General features: G+C 41.3%; 1 protein-coding gene across 1 annotated transcript in view; it reads right to left on the bottom strand.

Annotated features, from left to right (window-relative positions):
• The window catches only part of CRTAM (cytotoxic and regulatory T cell molecule), a 47,684-nt gene that overhangs the window by 7,751 nt on the left and 12,005 nt on the right, over positions 1-27,928 (bottom strand). The window contains exons 3-11 of the mRNA XM_029573643.1: positions 21,013-21,159; positions 18,880-19,032; positions 17,053-17,187; positions 14,194-14,355; positions 13,523-13,594; positions 13,319-13,426; positions 10,113-10,169; positions 9,606-9,662; positions 7,871-8,017 (exon numbers count right to left, since the gene is read on the bottom strand). Coding sequence (XP_029429503.1) covers positions 7,871-8,017; positions 9,606-9,662; positions 10,113-10,169; positions 13,319-13,426; positions 13,523-13,594; positions 14,194-14,355; positions 17,053-17,187; positions 18,880-19,032; positions 21,013-21,159 — 1,038 coding nt within the window. The remainder of the gene's footprint in view (positions 1-7,870; positions 8,018-9,605; positions 9,663-10,112; positions 10,170-13,318; positions 13,427-13,522; positions 13,595-14,193; positions 14,356-17,052; positions 17,188-18,879; positions 19,033-21,012; positions 21,160-27,928) is intronic.

Raw genomic sequence — 27,928 nt, 5'->3', positions numbered from 1 at the left:
ATGTTTGTATCATATGCCCCTGTCTTTCTTCTATTCTGACATATTTAGGTCCTCCAGTCTCATCTCATGTGTCTTTTGGTGCAGACCCTACACTATTTTGGTTGCCTTTCTCTGGACCACTTCCATCCTGTCTCTATCCTTTTTGAGATACGGTCTCCAGAACTGAACACAATACTCCAGGTGAGGCCTCACCAATGATCTGTGCAGGGGTATTATCACTTCCTTTTTCCTGCTGGTTACACCTCGCTCTCTGTACAACCCATCATCATTCTGGCTCTAGTTCACTGCCTTGTCAAATTGATTTTCTATCTTCAGATCATTGGACACTGTTGCCCAAAGGTTTCACTCCCGGTCCATACACATCAGCTTCTCGACCCCTATAAAATACAGATCTTTTGGATTTCTGTACCCCCAATGCATGAATTGGCACTTTTTCATATTCAATCTTAGCTGCCAAAACTTCAACCACTCCTCAGGCTTTCTTAGATCACTTATTGTTCTCTGCTTCTTCTGAAGTGACCACTGTAGTGGGCACATTAAGGAGGCCTCCACTACAACAAAGAGGGCTACTTGATGTACCACTAATACATATGGCTCGGCTGTCTGAAATACATGAGAGGGCATTTTCAGTTGCAGTCCCAGTTTTTTGGAACTCACTTCCAGCTGAATTGTGTCTTATGGATTGTGCTAAGATTTTTAAAAGTATGTTAAAAACACATCCTTGTTTCATACCGTAGTCGATCAGCTTATGGATTTGTTTTATTTTGTATTTAAATATCTGTTTGGTTTTAGTATATTTTTTATTTTGTTAATTTGCTATTATTTTATCTGTTTTTATGTTCAATAGTTGTATATTTGTGCTTTTAAGAATTTTATGTATGTTTACTTTGTAAGTTGCCTAGAGCTTTGCACTAGGCAACAAATAAATAATATTATTAATAAAGATATTGCACCAGGTACACTGGTGCAATACTGGCAAAATAACATGGAATAGACTTAGTTTTTGGGTACTTGCCAGGTTCTTATGGCCTGGATTGGCCACTGTTGGAAACAGGATGCTGGGCTTGATGGACCCTTGGTCTGACCCAGTATGTTATGTTCTTAATAGCCCCCAAATACTGGCAAACCAGGTAAGTTAAAATTCCCCTAAAAAAAGAGGTGATTTTAAAGGCTGAAAAAAACTCCAGATTAATGAGCACGCAGATAAAAATGATTCCAAAATGCCCATATCATCTGATTGTGGGTACATACAAAAACAGAAATACAAATAAAACTACTTTAAAATGACTATATGCGAATGCCAGAAGTCTGAAAAAATAAAACTGGAAAATTAAAATGTATGGCGCTAAAGGAAAATATAAGGTACACATGTTGATAATAAAGATTTGTAACCTCTCATATAGTCTATGTATAGCTAAAGGAAAATAGACATAATAGGCATTTCGGAGACCTGGTGGAAAGAGGATAACCAATAAGGCATTGTGATACCAGGGTACAAATTATATTGACATGACAGGGCAGATAAAATTGCTGGCGGGGCTGGCACTATATGTTAAGGGTAGCATAGAGTCAAGCAGGATAAAAGTTCTGCAGGAAACAATGTGCACTCTGGAATCCTAATGGACAGAATATCCAGAGAAGAGTATAGTAGGTGAGATATATTACGGCCCACCTGGCCAGGATGAGGAAAATGCTAACAGAGATTAGACTGTAAAATGGGAAGCACAATAATAATGGGAGACTTCAGTTACCTGACTTTGGGTAAATGTCACATCAGGACATGCAAGGGAAGTAAAGTTCCTAGATGCCATCAGTGACTGCTGCATGCAGCAGTTAGTCATGGAGCCAGCAAGAGGGGGAACTACATTAGATCCAGTTCTCAGTGAAACACAAGACCCGGTGCAAGAGAGAAAGGTGATGGTTGGGATTGGCAACGGTGATCGTAATGTAATAAAATTTGACATAATTACTGGAGGGCGAATACTAAGGAAAACTACTGCAGTAGCTTTTAACTTTAAAACTTCTTTTATACTGCCTATGAAGGACATTACCATACTAAGCAGAATACAGTAAAACACACATAATAAAAATTATATATAACATAAAAATGACAATACAATAACTGAAAATATCGATCAAGGAAATGCAATCCGGAAAAATTGTGCTTTTAACTTTTTTCTGAATGATACATAATGGACATTAAGAGGTAGTTTGTTCCACAAAACAAGACCAATTACAGAGAAGGCACGATTGTGGGTGGACTTTAAATACATGGATTTAACAGTTGCCAACTTCAGCAAGCACATGTCTACAGATCTCAGTACTCGAGGGGGAACGTTGGAAGAATTTTAAACTGAATCCTATCTGTTCGAAAATAAAACTTAAAAGGAGCCAGCCACATGCTTAAAAGTTTGCAGGAAGCATGGACACTATTTAAAATTACAATCCTTGAGGCCCAGACAAAATGTATTCCCTGCATTAAAGAAGGCAGTAGGAAAACCAAACAACTGCCGGCGTGGTTTAATAGTAAGGAAGCAATTAAAACTAAAAGGGCATCATTCACATGGAAAGTAGATCCAAATGAGGAAAATAGGGAAGAATATAAGCACTGGCAAATGTGATGTAAAAAAAGTAATTAAGCCGGCTAAGAAAGAATTTGAAAAGAAGCGTGCCAAGAGGTAAAAAAAAAAAAAAGCAATAAAAACGTTTTCCAGTACATTCAAAGTAAAAATCCCATGAGGGAGTCAGTTGGGCAATTAGATGACCAAAGGGTAAAAGGGATGGTCAGGGAAGACAAGGAAATAGCAGAAAAACTACATGAACTTTTTACCTCTGTCTTTTCTGAAGAGGATGTCGGAGTCATACCCACACGGGAAACATTTTTTGATGGTGGTGACTCTTGAGAGACTAGGTAGAATCACTGTGAAACTGGAGAACGTAATAACTCAACTTGACTGACTAAAGAATAACAAACCACTAGGAGAAGATGGTTCTGAAGGAACTGAAAAATGAAATTGCAGACCTCTTTTTGGTGATTTGCAGCCTATCATTTAAAACAGCCATGGGACCTGGAGACTGGAGGGTGGCCAGATCAATGAGCCTGACGTCTCCGCTGGGCAAAATGGTTGCTGCTATTCTTAAAAACAATATTACTGATCACATAAATACACATGGTTTTTGCAAAGGGATGTCTTGCCTTACCAATTTACTAGAATATTTTGAGGGTGTAAATAAACATGCAAATAGAGGTGAACTGGTTGATATTGTGTATTTGGATTTTTAGAAAGCATTTGCCCAAGTCCTTCATGAGAGACTCCTCAGGAAATTGAGAGGTCATGGGATCAAAGGCAGTGTCCTACTGAGGATTGGTAACTGGCTAAAAACAGAAAACAGAGGTTAGAACCAAATGGTCAGTTTTCTGAATGGAGAAATGTCATTAGTGGAGTGCCGCAAGGGTCTGTATTGGGACCTTTGCTATTTAGCTTATTCATAAATGGTCTGGAGAAAGGAACAATGAGTGAGGTGATCAAATTTGCAGAAGACACAAAATTGTTTCAAGTCGTTAAAATGGCAGCAGATTGTGAAGAACTGCAGAAAGACCTTGTGAGACTAGGACTCTGGGCTTCTAAATGGCAAATGCAATTTAATGTGGACAAGAAGGGAAAAATAATCCCAACCACAAGTACACGATGCTGGGTTCCATGGTTGGAGTCACCACCCAGGAAAAGGACCTCAGTGTCCTTGTAGTTAATACCTTGAAATCTTTGGCTTGGTGTGCTGCAGCAGTCAAACAGGAATTATTTGGAAAGGAACAGAGAACAAAACTGAGAATATCAAAAATACCTTTATATAGATCCGTGGTGTGACCACATCTTGAGTTCTGGGTGCAGTTCTGGTCACCCCATCTCAAAAAGGTAAAGAAAAGGTAAAGAAAAAGGCACCAAAAATGATAAAAGGGGTGGAAAAGCTCCCTTATGGAGACATGCTAAACAGATAAGGACTCTTTAGCTTAGAAAAGAGACGACCGAGGGGATATGATTGAAATTTGTAAAATCATGAATGGGGTGAAACGGGTAAATAGGGGACCCTCCAAGAAACTAGCAACCTGCAAATTTAAAACAAATGATAGGAAGTATTTTTCTCACTCGGCACACAACCAAGCAATGGAACTTGTTGCCGGAGGATGTGGTCAAAGCAACTAACATTGTAGGCTTGAAAAGAGGGCTGGACAAGTTCCTGAAGGAAAAGTCCATAAACAGTTCTTAACCAGGTAGACTTGGAAAAGCCAGCGCTTATCCCTGGGCCTAAGATACAAGAAATAGATCAACTATTGGGGATCTGCCAGGTACTTGTGTCCTGGACTGGCCACTGTCAGAGACAGAATGCTGGGCTCGATGGACCTTGGTCTGACCCAGCTTATATTCTTCTGCCACTAATCACCCTTCTCTCCTCAGAGTGAAATGCATTTACCACTACCCGCTGCCGTCTGTCAATCAACCAGTTTCTAATTCATTACATTAGCTATGTGCGGCTCCCAACTTTTTGTTTCAGTTCATTTATTTCATTTTTTGATTTGTTTAAAAAAAAGAAATGGTCTCCCATGGCCCTAGGAACCCTCTCCCACCATGCAAATCGTGAACCAGGGGCCTGGACCCATCCAACTCCTACTCCTGTGCCATTTTTAAAGGACCAGGACCTGGGCGGGAGTGAATGGCATTGCTCCCGCCCTTTATCAATGAGGACCTGAGAAGGGAGTTAATAGAGGCTGAGGTGAGAGCTCCCTAGCCCCAGCACATTTCAATGAGGTGAAGAAGCCAGGCAGGCCCCAGTTGGGCCAAATTAGTTTTGTGGGCAAGGAGTGGAAATCAGAGGCTTTCAGGCACTGGGTTCATATTTTGCTGGGCAGGTGAGGTTTTCAGGGCTATGGGCGACCTTTTTGTAATGCCACAAATAGGAAAATAGCTGAAAGGTTTGGGGTATTTTTATAGGATGCCATTTTGTAGTCATTCCATTTGAAACGAACTGAAAATGAATACATTTGTTGCAGGCTTTACATTTGTTTCATACAAAAGTACATCTCTACATTTCTCAGGTAGCTCATTTTATTCATGAGCCCCCTACACAGGACCATATCAAAAGCTTTGCTGAAATCCAAGTAAACCACATCAGGTGCCTGGCCTTGATTTAATCCTCTAGTCACCCAAAGAAAAATATTGATCGGATTCATTTGACATGACCTTCCTTTGGGGAAAAAAAATGTTGCCTCGGATCCTGCAACCCATTGATTTGTAGATAGTTCACTATCCTTTCCTTCAGCAGAGTCTCCATTCATTTTCCCACCAGCGAGGTAACGCTATCCCACCTGTAGTTTCCAGCCTCCTCTTTGCTAACACTTTTGTGAAGCGGGACCACCACCGCCCTTCTCGAATCCTGCGGCAACACTCCTGTCTCCCGAGATCTGTTGTACAGGTCTTTCAGCGGACCTTGCAGCACCTCTCTGAGCTCCCTTACTATCCTGGGATATATCTCGGCTGGTCAGTTTTCCCAGTCCCTGTCCTGCACCCAGCTGTGCCCTTTTCAGCTTGCACTGGTCCTCTTTAATGAGCACTGAGCTGTTTATTTATTTCATATTTCAGCTTTCTCCACCCATTGCGCCTCATCACTTTTCAGTCTTCCAGTGCCACCTCTAGCCTTATTCCTTTCTCAGGCACAGCTGCAAAATGTTGCGTCCGCTTGCTTTACCTGTTTAGCCATCCTTCCTTCCACTTTGGGCTTGCCACCCTGATTTCCTTCTCATCGCTCTCAGCGTCACCAGACATTCTTCCCTGGGTTCTTAGATTTGGGATCCTTTGGGCTTTTGGAGTGCCAAGCTTTTTGCCTTTGTTTTTTTCACCCGCCTCTTTGAAGAACCAGATCAATTTTCCATCGCTTATGCTCTAAATCAAAACTATGGGGTCTATTTACTAATCTGTGACATGAAATACATGTTTAGTGAATGAGCCCCCCCACTGCGGTAAATAATACAAATCACAAGTTAGTAAAGAGAGTCCTAGATTTGGCAACCTTCCGAATCTCTGTACTGAGAAACAAGAGGTGCAATGTTTTCCAGTTCTTATTCTGGGCTTCCTTCATGCTTTTCTTTCTCTGATGCTACTAATAATGCATCTGAGATAAGTCATTCCTGTGACTCCGTAGGGCACTGGTTATAAAGGGAAACTCAAGAGGGTCACTAGTCGGTCACCCTGAATAAGGAGCAGTGTGCAACTATGAGCCAAACTGAATGCAGGCGGAGCCTCACAAAATGGAAGCCAGCGCCATGTGATACCTCTTGCAGTTTGTAAGTGAAGGTCAAGCTGCCCTGAAAAGAACTGCAAGTATTGGATACATTGGACATGCTTCCTTAATTGGCTTGTACCGCTACGCACTGTCTTGACTAAGTTTGTGTCTAATTAAGAGGCATATCTTGGTTAACCAGATGGGTTCCCGCATGTCATCATCCACCTGAAATCTGTGTGAATCTGCCAGCTTCTGAAACCCAGCAGTTCCATGCCCGATGGATTGTGGTAATGTCAAATCTCAATGTCTCCTTCTGCATCCTATGTATTTGCATGAAAAACAGATAAGCTCAAAAGTCTTAAAAAAGAAGCTGGAAACAAAAGACTGAAACTTCCCACCTAAGCTTTTGACTTTTGCTTTTCCAACTGAAGCCATCTTGGAGTTTTCCCTGCCTGAAAACTTACTGAAGTTCCCACCTGCACTTTGACTACCAAGTGCCTGTGCTCCTGCTTCCCTACTTGTCTCAGTCCTGTGGTGACATTGTCTGTAAAATGTTATTCTTGCACTGTGAAATGTCACAAGCCTGCTGCCTATTGACAGAGGTACAACTGGCTGCCCTGGACACTGACCAGAGCCTTGGAGCCCTCAGCTGGGATTGCTGCAGAGAGACAGAGACTGCTCGGATGTCTCCAGACACACGTAAGACCAGCTGGTTACTACTTTTATGCTGGTTATTTAGAGGCAATGAATCCTTACAGTGAAAGTTAATATGAAGGAGGCATGGGCTACTCTCCAAGAACTTAAATACGAATAAAATAATTACCTTTTACCTCCCGATAACAAACTGAAATTACTGCATTTTAATTATGTAATAAATACCTATAATTTACTTCAAAAGAGTGTGACTTAATTCTGACCTCTTAAATGAACTTGGGTAAAGTTTATCTAATAATTAAACAATTCAGATACATATGAGGTTATCTCTACCCCTTATGTCTTACAGATCTAAACGATGAGTACATCGTGACATTTCTCCAGGTGAAAGAAGTCTCTAGTTCAGAAAGATCCTGCACCCTGATACGAGGTGCTTTGGGGCAAGTGATACTGGCTGAACACTTATCCACTAGAACAGGAAAATGTTTCTTCTAAATCACCAGTATACTACGCACAGCAGGATCATGGGGAACAGTAGTCTTAGGCCAAAACCTGTGACACTCACTGAGTGCCATGCAGAGATTATTCCATAATGTGTATCTGCGTGTTGCTGGAAAATCAGTGTCATTTGCATAAAATAGACTCTGAGGTATTTTTCACACACTAATTCTCAGGTTGACTCAAAGCCAGATTTTCTATGAGACACTATCAGCTATGCCACAGGTTTCCTCAAAGTAATGTTTTTACAGTTGTAGATGGATTAGTCCAGCATACTGAAATAGTGCCTGTTAGAGAGATGGCAATGGATGGTACAGTACAACAGCGTTAAAGAAGATAATTATCTGATGTTTTCAGCAAGCCCCTTATAAATGCTAGTCTATTAAAATGCACAAATCTTGAGCAAATAGTAACACGTGATTATCCCTGGTGAACTGCTCACCTTTCTTCCATATAAGATGTGCTTTTCTTAACTTCCTCATGAACAGCTGGACAATGATGAGCAAAGTAACAATCAGGAAAACCACCAGGATGATTAATAACACACCACTTTTCCTCTGCCCGGTCCTTCCATAATGATTCTTTATTGCTGCAATGAAAACTGTATTACTCCTTTTTTTTTTTTTTTTTAAATAAAATATTTTACAAGCATGGTTCCCTCTAAGCTGAGTGCATGAGCGATCGCTCAAACATTTGAGTGTCACGCTCACAGGTTTACCTGGTCGCTCACATGCATTTTTCTTTATGCTATATACAGAAATGCAATGCTAATACAGGCTCTCCAAAAGTGTTGGTTTAAAAAAATTGTTGCTTGCATGAAAAAAAAAATCTGCAAATACCTAGTCACTCCTTGAAGGGTATACTGTTTAGAAGTAAGATTCAACACATAAAGGCTGCATGGCAAAGAAGGGCACGGGAGGTCCTGTGCGATATTCCTGTCATACAGAAATGTTCTAAAATATATTGTTTTATGATTATGTGTTTGTATGTGCCATGCTTTATTTTATCTGCTTTATGAATGTGATTTTGTAATTTACATTGAATTTTATTAGAAATTGTCAAAACTAAGATGGAGTAAATAAACAAATAAGAAAGAGTCTCAAAGATAGGGGGCGCTTGGAGACATTTTTCACCTCTTGCCATCTATAAAATGTTTTTGTCAAGCCTTTGTATTTCATTCAGTTTAGCCAATTCCCTCCCCCTTATTTTTGGCCATAAAAACTGTGATTTTTCAAATCTCCCTTTCTAAATATACCCTTGTTGCAATGGATTTCAATGACTGTATTACATTTTCCAAATAAAATACACATTATTATTAAGGTGACAAGAACATATAGAGATTTTATTACATATTTACATACATATATAGACCTAGCAAGAAGAGTGGCCTAACTGCTGCACAGTAAAGATAATTTCTAAGATGGAGGTTGGAATGCCATCTTCGATATGAGTTTTCAGCATAACCAATGGGCACCACCCTTTCCCTCCACATGCTTCAGTTCACTTTACTATGGGGCAGATTTTCTAATGTACACTACCATGCAATATTTAACACACTTTGGTAAACCTGCCCCATTCACTGTAATGTAAGCCATGCTAAAGCTGGAGGATTTTTAGTGCACCTTAGTATATCAGTCTCTGTGATTGGGCAATGAGATCAAATATGCTGTTCCTGGATTTTTTTTCCCCCTTTTTTGAAAGCTGTCAAGTTAATATCAGCAATCAAGCCTTGTTTCCTCTGTCATGTCATTTTAAATACATTGGTCTCCAACTAGAAGAAAATTGCTGTATACATCCAAATTATTACCTTCTGTCTGCTGCCTGACTCTAGCTTCTGTCTCTGTACAGTCTCTTTTAATTGTCTGCTCACTTAGCTGAACTAGGTCCTTCCTGAAAACTCTCCACCATGAGAAAGCGCACTATTGTAGTGCACCAACAGCCTGGATTCTTGCAATACATTCTACAAGACTCTACAGCCATTCCAAAGTAACCCTTCATCTCGGAGTGCCACTGGGGCATAGAACATTTTGATTTAAAGTAACTTCTATGCATCCTTGATTCTTCCTCTATAATTCTAAACCCTACTTTTTTTTTTTTTGCTTTGGTGATATGGAGCCTTTTATGAGTACTAAATATAACTGCTTACTAAACTAGACTGAATAAATCTTGGGACCAACCTGTTGCATTCTTCACCGCAAATGTTGTTTCATCTGGAGCCAATAACGTGCCAGTCACTGTTAATCAATAAAGTAAAGAACAATACATTTTCCTTAAATTAAAATAAAAAACAATGCAATATTTGAAAGTCATTTTTTGTGCGCACACTTTTTAAATGAAACACAGTGTCTGATTTCTTTTCATATTTATGTTTTACAACAAACAGAATGTTGGAAAGAATTATGTAAAGAGATTGACATATGTCCATCTAGCTGTCTGTACACAGTACTATAGCTCTCCAAAAAAGGGATGAAAATTCACCAGATTTGGCATGCAGGGAGAAAATGTGAATATCATAAACATCAGATCTGAATTTTCAGAGAACCAAGCCTCCAAAATAAAACTTCCCATTGTTTTGTATGGGAAGTTCTTAGAAGCTGTTCGTACTCTTAGAATACTGACCAGCAATCCATTCTAGAGCCTTTCAAAACCACTCAATTATAGACTGAGGAAGACGCAAGACGAACCTGTTGAGTTCTCCACTGTGAGTGCCGTTTCTTCTGGATCCAATAATGTGCCAGTCCCTGTTTATCAATGACACACAGAACAATAAATTTGCCTGAATCTATTTTTAAAGTTACATATTTGAAAACTGCTTTGTTTATACACTTCTCAGATAAAACGTATTGTCTGATTTTGTTGTACATTTTTTTTTAAATTCCAGAATAAAATGTATTATTTATTCCCTTGTACACCTCTCTTTTCTGTTTCTCTTTACTTTTCCTATTGCGGGTCCTTAAAAGAAAACTCAGAACCAGTCTGCCAAGTGTTTCTTCTCAAAGAGGGGAGTGAATTGAAGATTTATTTTTTATATTTTTAATTTCTCTCTTGTAAGAAATTGAATTATGAATGCCAATGGTGATTTTGTGTCAGATCAAGCTGGGTCACTGACCCAGAACCTTTTTGCCTCAACAATCCATGCTGGCCACACTAGAGAAGGAGGTGGCATCAGTGTCCTGCATGGGCTAAAGAAAAAGGAAGCTGTGTCAGTGGCTCACACGGGCCAAAGGAGCATGAGGCAATGTCAACTGGGCAAGGGAAGAGGGGTCTGGTTTAGGCCCTATCTACAACCTGGAACAAAGGCTCCAAGGAGGGTAAAGGTGAGAGCAGCATTGGGACAACACTGGCAAGAAGAAGCCCGAAGGGCTGCAAGAGCCATAGAAGCTGGAGGAGTGCCAAATGCAGGGTGGGAGGAAAAGAGGCAAGCAACTGATAATGTAAGGGGCTGGCTTGGGCCCACTTACAACCACAGTGGCAGCAGAGTGACATTCATTACTTGTCTTGGCTCTCTGTGCCTTGTCTTGTTAATAAAGTTTTTTTAAAATGTCGCAAAGGAGGCAGAGGGCTCTGTCAACAGTGCAGCACGGTCTAAGGGAAGGAAAAGGTGGGATCAGCAGCCTACTATAACCGAAAAGGAGGCTGTGTTTATCTGACAATAAGAGAAAGAGAGCGGAAAGAGTGTGGCGTTCAAGGCCAGCCACGTCGCGCTGTACCACTGGAGGAGTTTGGTGTCAGTGCACCATCCACTCAATCCCCACCCTCACGCCATTGCATATAACCTCCCTTTTCCCCCTGCCAACCCAGTACTGTTGCTTTCTTCCAGATCACCCCAATGAATGCTCATGAAAGCCACACAAATGGTCAGTAGCTTGGGTGAAGTTTTGTACTTGTGTTAATTTGGCCCCTTTGTGTGCATGCTACCATGGGTTTAGTATGTGTGTGGTATTTTTCTCGATTACAGAATGTCAGATCAATATGTGCTTTGAGGACTTGCCCAATTGTCTTTCTATTCACAGTGCAGGATGTTCTAGATCAGTAACATAGCAGAGGCTATGCATATATAAAGCATCTGGGTGCTTACTGGTGGGGGTGATGGAGTCCTGTGTTTTTGGTTTTCCTGTTCCATAGAATCCATTTGGCTCCTGTATATCAGAGATCATTTCTGACCCGAGGAAATGAAAAGAAATGCTTTCTGTTGCTTTTTTGGTGTCTTAATCCACACAGATGGGAACAAAACACACATACCTACACTGGCAATATTCCAAGTAGCAATATTCAAAGATCAGAACAGAGCTATATCTTGAGACTCAGATTTGTAGTTAGAACAAAACTTTTGACTCTTCCCTCTGCCACTGACTCTCCATGGAACCCTGTGCCTCAGTTTATAGAAATGGGATTGGATATCGGTGACCATAACACTTTTCCTTCTCTATCTACTTTTGAAACTTTTATCGTTCAGGAACCAGAAATGACCTAGGGGTGATTATGCAAATGTTCTGAAGTACGAGGCTAAAAGTCAGTTTGGGGAATCCTCTCTAGATGAAGGATGTTACAGGAATCCAAATATTCTTAATACAATGTTAAATGACATACATTCACTGCATAAAAAAACCCAAAACTGTCGGCTGTCCCGATGCTACCAAGCAAGAAATCAAGGTTTGATTTCCAGTACACAGGAGGATTGCTGGAAGGATGAAATTTGCTGGCTTGAAGCAAGCACTTCATCTGAGAGTAATCACAGGACACGAGCTGGACATTTTTGGAGGTATGGAGGGGTGGGCCGAGCAGGGGGAGATCCAGGATGCTGCTGCTTCCAGTGGCTCCGCAGGCCTAATCCCCTCTTTCCTCCTTCTTACCCGAGGTGCCCTGCTATCTCTGGCGCAGCTAGTATTGGAAGAAGGCTGGGGATGCACGGAACTAGAGATGGTTGGGGTCTGGGGTGCAAATCTCACGTCTCCCTCTGGTGACCTTGAGCAAGTTACTTAATCATTGACTCGGGTACAAAAATTCATTGTAAACCTCTGGGGCAGAGAATTACCTATAATACCTCATTGTCACTGATTTGGAAAGGCAAATAATTAAAAACCTCAAAAAAAAAATCCAGTCCTCATGGAGTAAAGCCTTTAAGAATGGAGAGAGACAAAAGTGGTCGCTGAAGCTATGGAAAATTATTTGTCTAAATTCAGCAGTGTCTTGGAGATAGTGGAGCAATGATTTGGCCTATTATGTGCTGCCATCTGGTGATGAATTGGAGAAGAGGCAGAATGGAATCAACAGTTTTGTACTCTCGGCCACTGCATACAGTCAGGCAGAAATAGTTTTATTTTGATATGTATACAGTAATCTACAGCACTTTAACACAAATTACATAGAAGTCCCAGACAGCTAGGAGGCCACCTGAGGCAATCCCCTGTACTAATCAGATGTGAATCCATTGTATCCTCTTCCACCTATTCTGCAATCACTGCCACCTCGGCTCCTGTCATGTAACTTGTTAAGTGTGTTTCACCATATTTACTCTGTGCCACTGGATTAATTGTATTTCTGTAACACTCCTTGAATTATCTGCCTGGAAAGGCATGTCACAAATAAACCATGATGACTTGCCCAGGGTCCTAAAGAGAGTTAGTAGGAGAAGCAGGATTTGAAGCCTGAACACCAGCCCAATACCTTAACCCTGCGAAATATACTATGGTGGCAAAAAAAAAAAAACCCACACACAGAACATGGCAAATCCAGTACCTTTTATTATGGGGAGTGAAGTGGTGTCCCTAGGCTGTTCTAAATAAAGTCCACTTGCTTTTTGCTACAGAGCGTACATGCTGCTCTCAGCCACATGTCTTTTTTAGCTCAAACCATTCACTTCTCTCCATATATAAAGATGTGAACCTACAGACAATAAGGCTGGATTCTTCCATTCTCCCCTGGGTGCTGATTGCCGGTGAGTCGCTGGTAGCTGGCTTCTCAGTTGAAAGCTGGGTGGTGACCGCTTGCTCCGATTCTGAAGCAAAACCAAAACAGAACCAGGTGTTCAACAACTGTGCTCAAAGAACTGAAAACCAAAAAGCTGTAGCCTTGCAGTATTATTGCTACCTACCAGAATGATTTTGGGGATTGTGAGACGTGACTGTGCCAAGTCCTGGGACATCTGTCACCATGTCAGTTATTGCTGCAAATTGATAATAAAAAGGAAAAAAAGACAAAATTAATGAAACTGTTCCCATTTTTAGATCTACATTTTGAGAGATAAGAAAGCTGGATGTTATTTCATCCGATGCAATTTTGCGTAGCCGTCAAAAGATTACATGTAAGACTAAAACCAACCTTATTCCTTTCCCTACCCCCCTACCCCCCACTCTCCACCACTACCAGATACAAATACACCTATCTGATCAGCCAACCAACTACAATCACTGTGCACTTCAGAAGACCTCTTACTCCTGTAAGAGGTAGTCTACTTTTGCAGTTTTGTGATGTCACAAAGGGATACCTGACAAAAGAATTCTCTCCTGTCCCCTATCAGAAATAAAACCTCTCGGAGCTCATTTAATTTGCCTTTCACATGACTCATAGTGAAATATCAAAGTTCTGTGGCAGATTTTCTTCTTTTATCAATGTAATCTTCCATCAGGTTGAGTTGTCGGGATGGCCCACTTTTGCCATTCTCATGCCCAATCAATGTGGGACGATTCTCTAATACCAGGATATGCATTTTTGGCATTTATTGACTTACATCAATGTGCTATTTGTTTTTAAACATGTACTTACAGAAAGATGTGAGCCTAAAGGCTGTTGTGAGGGCCCCTGGTTTCAGGCTTTCGTGTCGGACAACGCACTTCACAAGCGTATCTGTGAGGTACGCTCCGATCACTAAAGCACTGCTGGTCTGGCACTTCTTCCCGCCTCTGTCAAACTTGTATTCCATTTTACCTGGATGACAATGTGACAAGCAACCAGTGGGGGATTAATGACACAATTAATGACAATTTCATCCAAAAAACTTTGGAGAAAAATAAAATTAGAAAAAGACAGTGTGAAGATGTATCACGTGATCTTGTGTTTTGCCTGGACCTTGCTGTATCCTGATCCGGCAGACACCCAAAGTTTGGCACCTTACTTTTAAGGGTTCCTCCGTGAGTTTTCTCATTGTGTACCATGTGGTAGTGGCTCAGAGTGCTTGGATAAGAATCCAGCATTCTAACCGGCAACCAACCAAAAGTATGGCATTCAGTGGTGAGGACTCTGTGGGTGCAACCTTTGTAGGACATCCATCTCGGGGAGAAGCTAGTCAAACCATTGCTAAAGGACTCCAGCACTTACAGGTGTCCAAGGAATCTGCGATTTGGACAGCAGAGCTTGAAATTATCTTGGAGGCAAAGAGGAAATACCAGATGGGACGCCTACAGTCTGCTTTTTACTGCCTTGTAATTTTTTATTTATTTTTTTTGTTTGTATTGTGAGCTATGTTTGGAGAATCCAAAGTCTGGAATGGAGTGGACTCTTTTTGTTTTTCTACCATTTTATTATTCTTCAAAAAACTTTTGGTTTTGGAAGAACATACTTTTGTGAAGAGCTTTGTTTTATTGACTGCGTGTGATCCTCTTGGACCCCACAGCATTGAGCTGTCCACCATTGGAAGAATCCTGATCCAGATCTGCAACCAGTTTTTCCCTCTGCAGTACTTGAAGATGCCCTTTGTCTGGTTCAAGGAATGCCCTGACAAAAGGAGGCTACGTTTTGACACCCGAACAAAGACCTAAAGAGAATCGAGGAAGTTGTTCCAAAACTATTTTTCAGTGTTTTTACCCTTTAACTGCCATAGTTTTCTGGCTTTAAAAGACTACTTTGTGAAAAACTTGCATTTTGGTGATTCCAAGATGGCTGCCGTTTCCATCAGTGGTCTTTCCTGAAGAACAAGTGCATATATCCCCATAGAGGAGGGGTATGCATCATGCATGACATCATCCTCGGTGTGATTTTCCGAAACCAAGCAGAAGTGTCATTTGACATCAAGAGGCCTACATGGCTGTACACTGGCCTCAGTATGGAGCAAAATCATGGAGGTAAGGAGACTGTACAACTAGTGGAGGTACGCAGAGGCCTTGAACTCGTTCAAACAGTTGCACCGTGTACAGCAGTGAGCGGGTTGCTTCCCTGCAGTTTGCTCCGTTCAGAGCACAAGAGAGAGAAAAAGATTGACCACTGGAGTGTGACACACCTGAGAGACCACTGATTAAGATAGTTTATTGCCTGAGAAACATGCAGTGGTTTTTAATTGTAAATCACTGTGAAATACCATATGAAAGGTGATATAATCAAATGTAATAAATGAAACTAAATAAACTAAACTAATCTCCTCCCACATCCAGTCTTCTTTCTTGCTGCTTACTACGCATGTGATGGGTATTGGCATGTAAGAATAAGAATACCTTCATTACACAGGTGTTTGATACCGCTGAACTTGTAAAGAGGATTTTTGAGTCCTTAGGAGGTATATGAGTGATGGGAGATATTTTAGGCACCAAGGGAAGTCCCAAGTCTCTTGCCACAGGTTGACACAAGATGTACGAGGAAGTGCATGTTTGCATTTGTAGACTGAGTAAAAACTGTTTTTTTTTTCCTATTTTTGTATCTGCTACATTGGGAAGGATTACTTTTTTATTGCTTTACTTATTTTGTACTTCTGAACTTTTAATTTGTCTTTAATAAAACTACTTTTTGTTTTGGAACACAACTCATAATGCATGGACTGTTCTTTTTTTTTTCCTCCAAGACACTGAGTGTAATCCCCTGGGTCTTGCAAGGTTAGTCTGTCCCCCATACAGAATCTGCTTTTTTCCAGATGCTGCACTAACTTGTGAAGTGCTCTGCAGTCTCTGAAGTGTGGCCCCTTGAGAAAAGGGGTGGGGGGGGGGGTTATACTTGAAAGTACCCAGCTTCATAGAGAAATCCGTTCACTCTCAGCAGTAAGACATGGCAATCCTCACATCTACCTGCCTAATAATTGTCAATGGACCTGTCCTCTAGAAACTTGCTCAACTTATTTGAAACCCATCTATGAGTGAGAGAGTGGGGTCATCCTTTAATTGGCAGGCGTGGCTGGGAGCCAGGGTTTAAAACACAAGAACACCTTGTGTTATGCTGGAAGCCAGGGATGGACTGAGCATTCACGCAATAGGACAGAGCCCAAGGGCCCACAGCACTCTCCCCTAACATCGGTTGGGTGGTTAGGCGCCAATGAGGGGCCAATTACCCTTATTGCCTGGAGGCCCAGATCATTGTCAGTCCGTCCCTGCTAGAAGTATATCTTTCTCCAGTTTGACAGCTAGGCCACAACTACAATATAGCCCTACCTGAGTTGCACCTCTCCAAATAGTAACATTGAAACTGAGAATTTCTGTTCAAGTCACTGCTAATGAGAATCTAGAACAGGGCTTCCAAATCTCCCCTGTTGTCGCTACGACTAATCGAGTTTTCAGGATACCCACTGAATATGCATGAGATAAATTTGCATATACTGCTGAGACCTAATATATGCAAACTGAGCTCGTCCATATTCATTGTAGCTATCCTGACTTGGGGTCACCTGGAAAGGTTTGGCAAGCCCTGATCTAGAACACTGCTTACCATAGACTTCTATTCCATTCTCTAGGAGCCATGTCATTTTAGGAGGGGGCTTGCTTCCCCAGGTGGAGCACGTCAATGTCATCATCCCTTCGTCATCATGCACTGATGCTTTCAGCAATGGCTCAGAGGGAGGAGCTAGAGCAACCAAAAAAAAAAAAAGAGACGTTTACCAATTTAGCACATGTGGCCAACTCCAGCCCTCGAAAGCCACAAAGCCTCCATTGTAGGCAAATCTACTTCATGCGTATTCATTGGGCGTATCCTGAAAACCTGGCCTGTTTGTGATTTTCGAGGCCTGGAGTTGGCCACCTCTGGAATATAGCAAACAAAAAAAAAGAGACGTTTACCAGTTTAAATAATTATATTTATAAGATTGCTTCTGTTCAACTCTGCAGTTCAAATACAATTCTCATCTTTATTTTTTTCGACAGTTGTTTTAATGGTACTGGTAGAAGCAGAAACAGTATTTGAAGTCAGACAAGTCTGGGCCTTGCATAACAGTTTCTTAGCAAGGGTGAAACCAGAGATGGAGTAGGTCAGGGCTTCTTAAAACTGTCCTAGGGACCCCACAGCCAGACGGGTTTTCAGGATATCCACAGTGCATGCGATAAATGTGCATTTCATGGAGACTCGGTATATGCAAATTTATCTCATGCATATTCATTGTGGATATCCTGAAAACCCGACTGGCTGTGAGGTCCCCAAGTCAGATTTGGGAAACCCTGGGGTAAGCTCTGCAGTACTGCAGCTGGAAGGGAAAATGGACAGACGAGATGTTCTATATTTCTGTATTACATAATAAGTGATATGCTCTACCTACCTGCATTAGCTATTAGAATCTCAAAGGATAAAAAATGTGTTTGAAAGAAACCAGGTAAGTTTTTTACATTTTCAGCTAAGGATTTTAGCACCCAGTGCAGGAGTAGCTAACTCTGGTCCTCAAGAGCCACAAACAGGTCTGGTTTGCAGGATATCCATAATGAATATGCATGAGATAGATTTGCAAACAATGGACGCAGAACTGTTTTATGCATATTTATTGTGGATATCCTGAAAATAAGACCTGTTTTGAATCTTGAGAACTGGAGATGGTCACCCCTGACCTATAGCTGACCTTTTGGTTGTTGCTTTAAGGTTGGATAATAGCATCAATAACAAGAGAAAAAAATAATAACAGCCATGCTAGATGAAGATCTGACTTTTTTTTGTGATCTCTATAAGATCTTGTGCTTAGGAATGTATATTTTGTATTATTATTTATTGTTAGTAATATGTATTATATTTATCCAAAGAAAATACAAAAGATAAGTAATAATTCAATAAAACAAAACACACAAAAAAACAATTCCTCTGTCTAATGTCAGCCTACAATAATGGGGACTCCAATATTCAAACCAAGAAAACAAAAGAAAAATTATTAATCAAATAGGCAGAATAGTTGCTATAATAATTTTGGAGAAGAAACAACAACAGTTCTCTTATTTTTAGTAAATAGTTACATTGCTTCTTGTGTACAAATATCCAAACTCCAAAAATTAAAAAAATCTTGTCACTGTTCATTGATAACTGGGACTCCCTTCCCCCAGGGGCTGTGAGCATCTCCTCTGCAGCATCGTGGCTGGTCCAAAGCCCAGGACGTGGGCCCAGTTCCTCCACGGGACAGTGTGCAGCACTTTCCACTCCGTCTCTGGGCCAGCCCTGTCTGCAGTGTTTCTTAAATAAAGGTTAACTATTTCTGGCGAGATCCTTCAGGTTGCAGAATGCCTTGTGATATTATGGGAGGCACACCGCACAGCTTACGGGTTTTCTTACTGACTTGTAACTCACCTAAAACAGTGACATGCACTTTCTTGCTCTGTATTGGATAGGTGTAGTGGATACAGGTATACAGGCCTTCATCCCATACAGTTACGTTAGACAGGCTGATCGACAGCTCATTCTCTGAATACCGGACAAGTTCATATCTTCTGTCTTTTAAAACTGCAGAGGACAAGAAATGCTGTGAGTATAGTGCCTTATTGCACTAGGACAGTGGTTCCCAAACCTATCCTGGGGACCCAACAGCCAGTCGGGTTTTCAAGATATCCACCATGAATATGCATGAGATATTAATTTGCATGCACTGCCTCCATCGTGTGCAAACTTTATCTCATGCATATTCCTGGTGGATATCTTGAAAAGCTGACTGACTGGGGGTCCCCTAGGACAGGTTTGGGAACCTCTGCACTAGGAAATAGAACATCCTTCAACAAAGTTGAGTATCCTTGTCAGAACCACCTGCCTGGGAAATAGCATGTCGCGAGCACATCGGGACTTTGAACAGGATATATCTGCAGTCAAGAAAGATCAAGGCTTTAAGCCAAGGTTGGTCTAAGTATGGTGCTGTAACAGGAAACCTCTGCAGCAAAATGAACCGAGTAGCTTGTTCTCATGAAAGGAGTTTTGTAAACGTCACCACCAAATATGATACTTTATTCATCTAATGAAAGCCTCTGATAGGGACCTTTTATGGCAATAATCTGGACTTTTGTCAGGTTTATCATCTAATCAGGATGCCAGGATGCTTAAAGCTTTGTGCTTGAGCAATGTGCCTGCAGCCACCTCTATGCCACAAAGGGTTCACAGCACATCGTTGGCTTTCAAATTTCCTGACAAATTTTCAAGAGAAAACACAGATGCGATTACTCCCCCCTTGAGTCACCAAAGGCCTGATACACTAAAGATTTTGTTCTCATTTTGCGTCTATGGGAAAAGTACTCTACACCTGGGCCCTAGTTGGCAACATCCCAAGTAAGCAGAGTAAGAAATATCTGCAGATGAGTAAATCTCCAAGGGACAGAGCTGCATAAGCCCACCTGAATATTATCATTCTTTTTAGCATGAAAAAAATTGCCAGAGGTCAAACAGCTCCATCTGTTATTTCTAGGATTCAAATATTTGGCAGAATAGAGGACAGAGTGCTTTGTTCAAGGTCACATAATCAGCAGAGGGGAAACATTTCCTGATATCCCAATTCTTTGCACACAAAACCCCTATTACAGTCAAAAATGTTTGGTTAAGACAGTTTCTTTTAATGAAAACAGCACCTTTACACTGCTTATTTATAAAAACAAAACAAAACAAAAAAACCCTACTGAATCATAATCCAGTTGTCAACTGGATCTTAAAAGATTAAGTTCAGCACATGTTTACGTTTCCAATTTCACTGAAGCATGTATGTGACATGGCGTACTCAAATTAAGGGGGTAACGTCTTCCTTTGGTACTATGGGTTTTTCCTACAGCACAAGGAGATTTTGTGTGGCGGCAGCCAGAAGATACAGAGATAATCTGTAATATAACATGTAATATGTAGGAGGGTTGTCTTTTTTAAAACAGAGTTCTAGTAGCCATATTGATCCTAAAGAAAACTGGAGACTTTGAAGGCTGTGCTACCTTGTAGCAGACAAACAGAAAAAGCACATGAGCCTAGAGACCAGACAGACCCCCCTTCTTCAGACATGACCACGAAGCTGAAGGAGCAAGCAAGTCATAGCTGGACAGTCTAGCAGAAGGCACTGCAACCTAATAAGCGTCCAACGTTTTCAAATGTGAAACTTAGAAACTTTAACACACCCCCCCCCCCCCATCCCACCCCGACCCTCCCTCACCCACCTCTACCATCAGCAGCAGCAGCAAACTGTTTATGACGCAAACAGAAGATAATTTTTGGTCAAATCTTTTTTTTTTTTCTTTTTTTAGCTAACCCAGCGGTTGGAGATTTGGTTTCCTGTTCTTTACTTTCCTGTAGGAAAGTGCTGGAGGTGCCTCTGAGCACACGGCAATGGATGAGTCATTACCTTACTGGGTGGGCAGAAGCCCACCCCTGCAGCATGATTAATTGAACTGTTAAAATGTTTCTATTCATCTGTGGCCCTTCCATAGAGAGAGGGAAAATTCAGGTACAAGATTTTCAACTCACCCTTCTGGTTGTTAAAGAAAGCAACAAAGCCGAGAGGCGTTAACCACTGCAGGGCAGCATCAGCATCCCTAGGCACCAGGCACCTCAGTGCTAACCTTTCTCCCTCTTCCACCCTTATATTTTCGGTGGGATAGATCTGACAGTCTCCTGCAAGAAAAGACAGACGCAAACTGACTTGTGAATCCCGTGCTCCCCCGCAGCTGCACAAGTGAGAGCCATCAGACAGTGGGAGTCTGCCCACTCAAGGTCAGAGGCAGACAAAAATACCCCTACTTAGGCGGTCTCCCACGAGCTGCAGATTAAACCTGTATTTTAAAGCTGAACTTAGTGTGACGAGACTCTAAATTTGGTCCACATCTTTCAGTATGGACTGGAGAAGACTATGGATGGAAAAAGCCCAACACTTGACACTGGAAAAATTGGAAAGGGTAAAATGTTATACACACAGTACCCATAAACCACCAGCAGATGGCAAAATAAACAGAAACTGAACTGGTTGTATATTATGTAGTGGGAATGCTCTGGATAAAGCTACTGATAGTTTGGGTTCCTTTAAGAGGCTGGTAAGAATATCCTCTAGGAGAGTGATCAAGAGGGACTACAAACTGGTTAAAAGACAGGAAACAGAGAGTAGGATCAAATGGTCAATTTTCTCAGTGGAAAAGGGTAAACAGTGGAGTGCCTCAGGGATCTGTGCTTTTCAAAATATTTATAAATGATCTGGAAAGGAATACGACGAGTGAGGTTATCAAATTTGCAGATGAAATTATTCAGAGTAAAATCACAAGCGGATTATGATAAATTGCAGGAGGACCGTGCGAGACTGGAAAATTGGGCATCCAAATGGCAGATGAATTTTAATGTGGACTAGTGCAAGGTGATGTATATAGGGAAAAATAACCCATGGTGTAGTTACACAATGTTAGAGTCCATATTAAGAGCTACCACCCAGGAAAAAGATCTAGGCGTCATAGTGGATAATACGTTGAAATATTCAGCTCAGTGTGCCCTTAGGCAATCAAAAAAGCAAACAGAATGTTAGGAATTATTAGGAAGGGAATGGTGAATAAAACAGAAAATGTCATAATGCCTCTGTATCGTTCCATGGTGAGATGGCACCTTGAGTACTGTGTACAGTTCTGGTTGTCGCATCTCAAAAAACATAAAGTTGCACTGCAGAAGGTACAGAGAAGGACAACCTAAATGATAAAGAGAATGGAACAGCTCCCCTATGAGGAAAGGTTAAAGAGGTTAGGGCTGTTCAGTTTGGAGAAGAGATGGCTGAGGGGGGATATGATAGAGGTCTTTAAAATCATGAGAGGTCTAGAACCGGTAAATATGAATCAGTTATTTACTCTTTCGGATAATAGAAGGACTAGGGGGCACTCCATGAAATTAGCAAGTAGCACATTTAAAACTAATAGGAGAAAATTATTTTTCATTCAATGCACAATTAAGCTCTGGAATTTGTTGCCAGAGGATGTGGTTAGTGCAGTTAGTGTAGCTGGATTTAAAAAAGAGTTGGCTAAGTTCTTGAAGGAGAAGTCCATTAACTACTATTAATCAAGTTGTCTTAGGGAATAGCCACTGCTATTACTGGCATCAGAGGCATGGGATCTTCTTAGTGTTTGGGTACTTGCCAGGTACCTGTAGCCTGGATTGGCCCCTGTTGGAAACAGGATGCTGGGCCTTCGGTCTGACCCAGTATGACATACTCTTATGTTCTTATATAATCTTGGTAAAAGATTGGTGGGAGGAGATTCAAGGAGACCCCACCATGGATTAAGGGTAGGAAGGATCTTCCAGCTAGGGCTGGCATAGCTGGGCATCCCTCCTGTGTGGGTGGGCTCTGCAGGGTCTTTCTCCTGCAAGGGGAGAGGCCTGAGACCAAAGATTGATCCTTTTATTTATTTTGATTTATATTCTGCTTTTCAGGCGCTTCAAAGCAGATTATATTCAGGTAATGTAGGTATTTCCCTGTGCCTAGCGGGCTTACAAAGTTTGTACTTGAGCCAACAGAGGGTAAAGTGATTTGCCCAAGGTTACAAGGAGTGGCAGCGGGATTTGAAGCCAGGTTTCCCTGATTCCAAGCCCACTGCTCTAGCCACTAGGCTACATCTCAAGGATTACCCTGGGAACCCAGTTTGGGTTTTCCCATGGAAGAAGGGACTAGGAGGAGGTGACCCTTTTCCAGAAGGGAAGCAGAGGAAGGAGAAGAGGCTTACAAGCAGGAGGAAGTCAAGAACTTGACGGAGGTCCCTGGGGACATAGGTGCAGGACCGGGCATGCTGTTGGCCCATCTTGTGAGAGTTGTTCTTATTCTGGGAGCAGAGGTGGCTGTAGATGAAGGCGTGAGAAGTGTCGCACTGATGGGGGAGTAGGATATAGTTATTTGGCCTTTGTGGGATTTAGAAGAAATTTGAGCTACATATTTCTAAGTAAGTTTGGAGAAGAAGCAGAGTGGTGGGAAGGAATTGGAAAACTTCCTTGAAGTTATAGTTCAACTTATTGCTAATTGTGGGTGGAGTTTGGAGAAATTGTACCTTGGCTTTGAAGCCTGTGAATTCTGATTACTTCAGCTAAACTGGAATACTCTCTTGAAATCTTTGCAAATAGTTGCTGTGCTGGAACCCTCAGGAATCAAAGTTTCAATCTTTTGGAAGAATGTCTGGTGTGGAACTTGACTGGGGGGGGGAGGGAACGGGGCACCTTGACTACCAGCAACAACTGAACAGAGGAGAGATATTGGGGGTCACAGAGGCGGCATCCTAGGTGAATGGCCTCCCTGTCCCGGTCAAAAAAAAAAAGGGCACCCTGTCTGCCTCTAGCCCGGGCCCACTATGCCATCTGCGTCACCCATATTTCTGAACACGAAAAACCTGATGAGACTGGCATTTGGCTCCCACCAGCGTCAGAGCCTCTCAACATTTCACGTGCCCCATCATGGGGTTACATTAGTATATAGTACAAGAAAGCTGCAGGCAACAAGGCCTAGCTCAAAAGGGAAACAGAGGCACTGTTAAAAATGGAGCAACCATTGACTTTCTGATTTTCATACAACCAACCCAACTAGAATGCCATGAGCTTCACAACCTTCTGCTGCCTTATGTGGAAGGGGCATGGCTTTTGAGGATGCAAACTTACTATTATTTTAAAGATGACTTTCCAATTCTATGCAGGGCAGCTAAGTAGAAGGGGTTTAGGGGTAGCCTGACTGTGCTTTTGACAGGTTAAAGACACAGAAGAGAAGGATAGGCAATTCCTTCCTCATCCCTATCCCCTTCCTCCCTCCCTCCCTCCACAGAGGAAGGATACAGACTATCCCCAACCTTCACACCTTCTGCCTTTCCATCAGCCCTCTCAAAATCAAAACAGTAAGTACTTTTCACCAATTATCTTTGTGGGGGAAAGAGCAGTGAATTCCCTGCAAAAAAAAAAAGGTCACAATTTATAAAACAGCTTCTTTACACAGATGAAAGAAGTTAAAAAGACAAAAGCATCACATAGGGTGTCTCCTCCATCTTGAGTTTCATGTTTATAATGAGTGAAGTCACCAATCTGGTGACTCATAGTCTGTAGGTGCTTCCGTGTCCACAGTGGAAAGGATTTTTTTTTTTACATATTCTTTAGTTTTTGTATTCTTGTACAGTTTTGATCGTATGCTTGACGCCTTTTGAGGGAGTGCAGGCTGTCACAGTCTGTGGCAGGAAACGTTTCTCTATGTGCCCTTTAAGTCACCCGCAGACATTCAGAAATTAGTCTCGGTCTGTGTGAGGAAATGTAACTTTAGTTGCACTGTTCCTTATCAACTGTTAATAAGCAGAGCTGATGGTGCTAAGACCTTGTTATGTTCTTCTTGCTGAAAGGCACTACTTTGATCCAGCATGGGCTTATGCATCATAATTTATTGTTAAAAGAACTTCAAGGTAATATTTAGCAAACGGATTAAGGAAATGGGTCAGAGTTCATGATGTACAATGTCATCATCATGCATTTCATGGTATTATCTGTCAGGGTCATTTTAGTACACTATCAGATGTGTTTTCCAAGGAGTTACATGCATGAATGTAACATACTATTGTAGCAAGTTTCATAAGCCCACTTACACGAATAAAGTGCATTTACACACGGAAAACCCATGTAAATTACATGTTATAAAAAAAAATTGAAACCACTTCTATATCATAACGATTTTAGGACAGTACTACAGACATTGGTATTCTCCAAATTGGACAATTGTAATGGTCTACTTTTGGGTCTTCCAAATAATTCTTTGAGACCGCTTCAACTGCTACAGAGTGCTGCGGCTAGCGTGCTAACCAATGTTAAAAAATGTGATCATTTCATACCCACCTTGATGGAATTGCATTGGTTGCCGATAACATTTACAATTGAATACAACGTTCTCTGTCTAATACATAAAGCACTTAATAATGAAAAAAACCAGAATGGCTAAATGCAGCCCTGTGGATTCACACTCCACAGCGTAATCTACAATCAGCAAACAAAGGTTTTTTTAAGTATTCCTTCAGTCAGGTCTGCGCATTTGAGTAAAGTCAGGGAACGAGCACTATCCTTGGCGGGACTAAAACTTTGGAATTCCATTCCAATTGAGTTAAGTCTACAGTCAAATTACCAAACTTTTAAAAAAAGCATTAAAAACCTGGTTACTTAAGCATCATACAGTATTTTAAACGATGTAATGGTTTTTTTTATTAGAGCAGTCATGCTAGGAGAAAGCGAGGTTTTTATGTTAATTGCTATCTTTTAGGAAATTTTGTGGTAGAAATTTCTTGTTTTAATTTCATTTGTATTTTTTGTTTTGTGTGTTTTATTTTAAATGTTTTTTTAATTCAATGTTTTATTTGATGTTATTTATACTGATGCTGTAAACCGTTATGATTGTTATGCAGAATATCGGTATATAAAATAATATAAATAAATAAATGTAAGGGAGCTATTTTGAAATAACTTGCGGAGTTGCAAGGTTTTAATGCACGTACTTTACACAAATTTTTAAAGGGAAAACCTGCGGGTACCTTCCCATTAAAAATTCACCTATACTCTGTGCATTAAAAGTGCCTGCATAAAGGCCGATCCAGAAAGGGTGCATTCAGTCAAATGCACCTTTCTGCGAGGATATCTAAGCGCATTTTCTGCAGGCAAAACTTCCTGCCAATGCAGCAAGGAATTCTGCACGCTTAGTGCCCTCGCATGGAAATCCCATGCAAATTAGAGTATTAAGCATTACCCCCACCCCCTCACCCCCTGCAGAGAGACTGCATCTGACCAGCACGCTGATTTTAGTGCTGGAAACTTAACCCCTGGTCAAAGCTGGAGTTAAGGTGCCAGTGATATGAAAAAAATGGTTTAAAAGTTTTAAAAAATTTAAAAAATATTCGATATTCTCCAGGTAAGTGCTGGCAGCCACCGCCACCTAGCCAGATAAATACTGAGTTACCCATCTATCTAGCAGCAAGAAGCAGCCACCAGATAGGCACATAAGTCAGTACTTATACAGCTATCTGGCACAGCTCTCCAATACTTAGCCAGATAAAATACTTACCCGGATAGCCTGTCAGGGATGCCTCCACCCCCTTCTCTAGTTAAAATGTGCATTTGATCTGTGCCAAATGCACATTTTACAGTTTTTGCGTGTTTTTTAACTCCCCATGCATTAGCATATCATTAGCTTACTGCATCAGGGGTTAAAAAAATAATAATCTTGGCATTAAAAATGTGTGCTAAAAACCAGCACACATTTTATTAGCGCCAAGATTACTGCATCGGCCTGATAGTTTGCTCCTGCTCTTTTGTGTGGTTAGCTGAGAGGTGGCATGTGTGCTTTCAAAAATGTCATGCACAGGTGCTATTTTCCTATCTGAACTAAAGATGTCCAAGGAAATGCCCCTTTTTAATGTGGGTAAAAGTCTGCATATTGGCGTGCATTATCAAAGGAGTTACGCAAGTGAAAGTAACAATTTTCAAAAGCCCATTTATGCACGTAAATATTTTTGAAAATTACCTGCATTAAATGTGTCATCCCAATTTACACAGGTAAATGGCTTTGAATGTTCCCCTGTCCTAGTATAAATACAGCATGGACAACAGAGCAGGGGATCCCCATCAGAGCTCCATGTAGACGTCACACTGATACATGCAAAGCATGTAAAATCCACAGGGAATGGCTAGAGTAAAAGCGTTTTACTCCCAAAAAAAGTGTATCAGTATAAGAAATAAAATACATAAAGACAAAAAAAAGTAGGAGACATATGAATAAGACCAAAAGAAGAGACACTGAGCCACAAAATTTGAAGATTGATATTTTGCGGTATCAAGTTTGTAGAATGTGACTTTTAACCCATTCTAATCTGTTTAAATTTTCTGATATTTAAATTTTATGTCACATCACTGCTCTGTGCTGGTCACAATAACACAGATATCCTAATCCCACTATCTATAATAGCCAATCCATGTGTTCAGGTGATGTCTGTCAAGTTCATGCCTCCCAGAGTGCACAATGCCTATGGCTCTGTGCAGTCTGCCAGCAGCACAGAGCAATGCTGACAACGAGCAGCCCAGGCCCTGCCAGCAGAGGAGACCATGGCTGTCAGAGCACAGGACTGATGCAGACAGAGAGGTGCTACTACTGACTCTGAGGAGGGGGCTGGGGAGGAATAAAGGAAGGGAGGGGAGATGGAGCGCAGTGGTCGGAAAGAAAAGAGTGGATAGGAGTGGGCAAGAGACTGGAAAGGGGGAGAAAGTGGGTCTTCCCCAAACAATCACCCCACCCACCCATTCACACACACACTCCACCAACTGGCACATTTTCCACTCACTCATTCACATGCACACACACACACCTCAACCATTCATCAACATACCCCGCTCACACACAGCAACCCACTCACACACA

This window comes from Rhinatrema bivittatum, chromosome 12, assembly GCF_901001135.1.
Source record: "Rhinatrema bivittatum chromosome 12, aRhiBiv1.1, whole genome shotgun sequence".
Lineage (NCBI taxonomy): Eukaryota > Metazoa > Chordata > Amphibia > Gymnophiona > Rhinatrematidae > Rhinatrema > Rhinatrema bivittatum.
Note: the sequence above shows the minus strand (reverse complement) of the source record. Positions and strands in the feature narration are given on the sequence as shown.